The sequence below is a fragment of the Bos mutus genome, chromosome 21 (genome assembly GCF_027580195.1).
Source record: "Bos mutus isolate GX-2022 chromosome 21, NWIPB_WYAK_1.1, whole genome shotgun sequence".
NCBI classification, from domain to species: Eukaryota; Metazoa; Chordata; class Mammalia; order Artiodactyla; family Bovidae; genus Bos; species Bos mutus.
In genome coordinates this window covers 22,262,416-22,267,480 of record NC_091637.1, presented here as the reverse complement: position 1 = coordinate 22,267,480, position 5,065 = coordinate 22,262,416, and the positions used below count along the sequence as shown (strand labels likewise).

General features: G+C 51.0%; 1 protein-coding gene across 1 annotated transcript; it reads left to right on the top strand.

Moving 5' to 3' along the window:
* Positions 1-3,796: 3,796 nt before the first annotated feature.
* On the top strand, positions 3,797-4,741 carry LOC102275718 (myeloid-associated differentiation marker). Its single transcript, XM_005898550.3, has one exon. It carries the CDS (start codon positions 3,797-3,799, stop codon positions 4,739-4,741), a length of 945 nt encoding a protein of 314 aa, XP_005898612.3.
* The last annotated feature ends 324 nt before the right edge of the window (positions 4,742-5,065 follow it).

The following is a 5,065-nucleotide window of genomic DNA, read 5'->3' as shown; positions in this document are numbered from 1 at the left end:
CTTTGGATGAAGATCAGATGCCTCATGACCTGCAACCAGGACTGGGAAAAGACACAATTTAAGTGACTGTCTCCAACTTGGATGAAAGGATCTTTTTGTCAGGTATTCTTAACTAGCTCATGCATACTGAAATTGAAGGGAAATTGACTCTTGGATTAATTCCCATTTCCAAAGGCCCCTACACTGGACTGGTCTATAGAGAGGACAGTTGACTTGATCTCGCCTTAAAATGACACTCAAACAGAGGAGAATCTACACTACACCAGGACAAGAAGAAGACAACATCAGAGACTGATAGCTTGCCCAAGATGCTGGACCTGATTCGTGTGATCATATGATCATTTATAATGTTTTCTTGACTTCTTATGTTGCAGGAAGGAGGACTCCTTCCAGGGCCCAAAAGTGGGCTCTTGCCTAACACTCAGAAATGAATTATCTGAGGAGACACATAAGCAAGAGATTTTACTGGGAAGGGGCGCCCAGGCGGAGAGCAGTAGAGTAAGAGAATCCAGGGGAACTGCTTTGCCACATGGCTTGCAGTCTTGGGTTTTATGGTGATGGCATTAGTTTCTGGATTGTCTTTAGCCAATCCTTCTGACTCAGAGTCTTTCCTGGTGGTGCATGCCTTGTTCAGCCAAGATGGATGCCAGCAAGAAGGATTCTGCGAGGTGGTTAGACACATGGTGTCAATTTTGAACGTTTCCTAAACCCTCCTGGTTGGTGGTGGCTTATTAGTTTCATGTTCCTTACCAGGACCTCCTGTCATAAAACAACTCATGCAAATGGTTACCATGGTGCCTGGCCAGGTAACTGGAGTGGATGGAGGGTGTCATGTGACAGGCCTTCTGATAAGCCCTTCACATGCTTTTATTCACTTAATTGATACAAAGTAGGGATTAAGCCCATTATACAGATGGAGAAACTGAGGCTCTGATGAGTAAGTAGCCCAGGATCATCCAACTCTGAAATGTCTGCCAAAGGTCCAGAGCCTTCTGTAACTATGAGTGTCCATTTCTCCTCCACTTCTTTGCCCTTCTGGCACCTCCTCCTTCCTTCTTTTGTCCTGGCCATGACCTTCCCAGGTCACTGTCTTCCAGTCCACATGCCTGGCTGCTGGGCAGGCAGGAATCAGCCACATCCAGGCTGTGCTCTGATGGGGGTACCATGCTCTGACTCTAATCCATTTCTAAGCTCATGGATTAAAGTGGAGGAGGGGCTACTGGAAGACTCAGGCAAACCTGCTGACTTCCAGGTGGGGGAACTGAGGCCCAGAGAGGGCACATACCTTACCCAGGGTCACACAGCACAAACCCCCATGCCTCCCCTTCCCCAAGTCCTCCCTTGTGCCATCAAATGGATCCAAAGTTGTCATTTAACCTTAGGTGGAATCAAGGGTGACTTTGGGGATGCTGGTGGGAGAGCAACTGGGGAACAGGCAGCACGACACCCCCAGCTTCCCCCATGCTAGTGCCCCTTCCCCACCCTGGCAGTGCCCACTGGGAGGCCCGCAGGCTCCAGGGCTCCATTGGCAATTGGGGCTCAAGGAGCTCTGTGAGTCCAGGGAGGTTCTCAGGGTTTTCTCTGTGTTTCTCTTTCCAGCCTCAGCCTGTCCCAGGGTTTATTATCAGCAAAGATGATAAGGCCCCTGATGGCAGGAAGCTGGCTGGGGCTCAGGGTGCTGGCCCTTCAGCCCTGGGGGCCTCTCAGCAAATAGTCCTTTGGAAACAGGGCAGGTGTCCCTGAGGAGGGGGCGGGCTGGGAGGGGCCTCACTCCCCCAACACTGGACCCTGGAGGAGCCCCTGTGTGAGCAGAACTGCAGCCCTGGCTGGTGGGACTGCCTTGAGTAGGTGACCTGGGCAATTCCGTGGTCTCCAGGGTCCCTGCCACTCTGGCCACGTGTCCGTCACAGCCCTGAAACCCCTTCAGGCCCCTGTTCTCCTGTCTCAGTTCCAGTCCAGGCCCCTCCTCCATGGGGAAGATTGGCTCCATGCATGCATCTCTTCTGGGTCAGAAGACACCCACTGGGCTGCCCCAGGGCCACTGGGACCCTGGGGTCCCCCCAGTCATTTCCACTCTGCTCCCCGCCAACCCCAGTCCTGGGAGCATCCTCAGGGCTGGCCCCTCCCAGGGGTCCTGCAGAGGTCTCCTCTTTCAGCTCCTGCCCTTAAAAGGGGTCTGATCATCCATCCATCATCACCTCCTCCCTGAGATGCCCTGAAAACCTCCACATCAGCATCAGACAGAGCATCCCTGTTCATTTCCAATCCCTTCTTCCCAGCTTGGAAGCTGCTAACCAGTCTCCCAGGCCAAGAGAATCCTCACAGGTAGGACTACTGCCAGACTCCCATCTGGATGGCATCTTTGGAGCTTAAGAGTCAAACATTATGTTAATTTATTCTGTGGTTCCCCCATGATGCTCCACCTTGGAGTCATGCGGGTGGGTGTCCCCTGTTCCAGTGAAGAAGAACCACATGTTAAGGCAAAATTAGGGGAGGGGATTCAGAATAGTTTCTACTTCCTATGTCATCTTGTCCCCATGGCCTTGCTCTCATCCCATGGTTCCTCCCTGTTAATCTCTGATCCCACTCCTCTGAGTAGGGCTGTGTCCCCTCAGATGGCAGCTCCTGCTAGTTATGCTGCAGGGAGGACAGGCCGGGACACGCGTGTCTTCAGGTTGCTGTGGAAGGAAGACCTGCAGCTGTGTCCTGGGTCCCAGAGCTCGAGTTTGGTCCTGGGCTGCCATCCATGGGCCCTACCAACTTGTGCGGTACAGAACAAAGTGCTCAAACCCACAGCTTTGGTACTTCTATCTGAATTTCCACTTCCTAGCCATGGTACGAGAGAAGGAAATGGCAACCCACTCCAGTATTCTTGCCTGGAGAATCCCAGGGACAGAGGAGCCTGGTGGGCTGCTTTTGTCTATGGGGTCACACAGAGTCAGACACGACTAAAGCAACTTAGTAGCAGCAGCAGCCATGGTACGAAATTAGGGATGGTACTTAAGTCCGTGAATGTTTTTTGTTTCCTCCTCTGCAAAATGGAGTTAACTGTACAATCCAGGACCTCATTCCTGAAACATTTGGGGTCATATATCCTCCAGAATTCAGACTTTTTCAGCTTCAGTCATGAAACATGGTGAATCTACCCTGTATGATGTAACACCCCCTGGGGTCTTAAAGCACCTTACAGTCAAACCCAGTAGTGTTTCTTCAACCAAACGTTTAAACATTCACACTAAGTGAAATAAAGATCAGAAACTGTCTCATGTCTGTTGAGGTAAAACTTTATTACCAAATGAATTATTTTAATTTAATATTATATTTATTCAAGATTCCAATTTGGAGCAAAATCCATGACATTAAAGGCCAAATGAATTTTTTTTTAATTCTTTTTAAATTTTCGGAGACATGAAAATTGAGTAATGTAGATAAGGACCATCCTACCCCATGTTTCTGCAGATAACGTCATGTACCACAAAGTAATAATTTAAAAAAATATATTCATGGTTTAATGCCAGACCTAACCCAGCTGTGAGGTTTGGGATAAGATAAGTTTCCTGCCAAGGCCAAGGGTGATGGGTGGGGAGAATCATTCTGAAGCAGTTGTGCTGTTACCCAGGTGTCTGAGCCACTGGTTCTAACTCCACAGATCCTGAGCTTCAGCAGTCACAGGACTCTGAGTCTTTTCCAGGCATCTGACTTAATCCCCCTCCAGAGCTGGATCTTTCTCTGATGGGTCCTCAGGGAAGACCACCGCCATATTGGTGACAGAGACTGATCTGACTTCATGATCACCATGTGCTCATCCTCAGGCCTGCTTTCTGCAATCCTCCTGGGCTACTTCCTCCGCCTGTTGCAGCTGCTCTCCACCTGCCTGGCCTTCTCCCTTGTGGCCAGCGTGGGCACTTGGATGGGGGCCGTGAGTAACTGGTCTGTATTCATCTGGTGCTTCTGTTTTCTCGTGACCCTCATCATCCTCATAATCGAGTTCTGTGGGCTCCAGTCCCGCTTCCCCTTCTCCTGGTACAACTTTCTCATCACCTATGCCTGTTACGCTGCCCTCCTCTGCACCTCGGCCTCCATCGTTTACCCCATCACTTACATCTGGTTCTTCCCCCATGGCCGCTCCCAGGATCATGCCATCGCCGCCACTGCATTCTCCTGCATTGCTTCTGTGGCTTATGCCAGCGAAGCGGCCTGGGCTCGTACCTGGGTCTGGCTCGGCGTGATCACCGGCTACATGGTCACTGTGCCAGGACTGCTCAAGGGGCTGGAGACTTTTGTGGCTGGTGTCATCTTCGCCTTTATCATTGACAGCCACCTGTACCTGCACCAGCCAGCCCTGGTGTGGTGCGTGGCCGTGTACTCCATCTGCTTCCTCCTGGCAGCCACGGCCCTTCTGCTGAACTGGTGTGACTGCGACAACAGGCTGCCCATTGCCTTTCCCACTTTTCTTTTGGGGCTGACCCTGCTCTCCGTCCTCCTCTACACCACCGCTCTGGTCCTCTGGCCTCTCTACCAGTTTGACGAGCAGTTTGGTGGCCAGCCCGAGCGGTCGAGCTGCAATGATGGGCTCATCTACTCTTTTTGTACCTGGGACCAGCAGCTGGCTGTGGCCATCCTGACAGCCATCAACCTGCTGATTTACGTGGTCGACTTGGTGTTCTTGGCCCACATGGTTTTTTCAAGGACCGAGGATCAGCTCAGGGGCTCCCAGTTCCCTCTTCTTTACAAGTCATGATGTTCTCTTCCTGGATCCTTACTTAGGGACCTCCCTCAGGTTTGGCTGCCTCTTTTCAGAAGTCCAATGGTGAGGGAAAAGTGTCAGTTAAAAGAAAAATAGCTTTATCGAGGAAGCTGCTAATCCTGGGGAGAATGTGAAGTCATGTCCCAAAGAATCCACTCCTAACTCCCCAGGTTTTCCTCATAGTTTATATAAAGAAAAGAGGAAGGGTATAAGCTAGGGGTGCTTCCCAGGTGGTGCTAGTGGTAAAGAACATGCCTGCCAATGCAAGAGGTATAAGAGACACAGGTTCAATCCCTGGGTCAGGAGATCCCCTGGAGG

What these genes read in the sequence shown, in the direction of transcription:
- LOC102275718 (XM_005898550.3), top strand. Translation starts at nt 3,797, where the DNA reads ATGTGCTCATCCTCAGGCCTGCTTTCTGCAATCCTCCTGGGCTACTTC.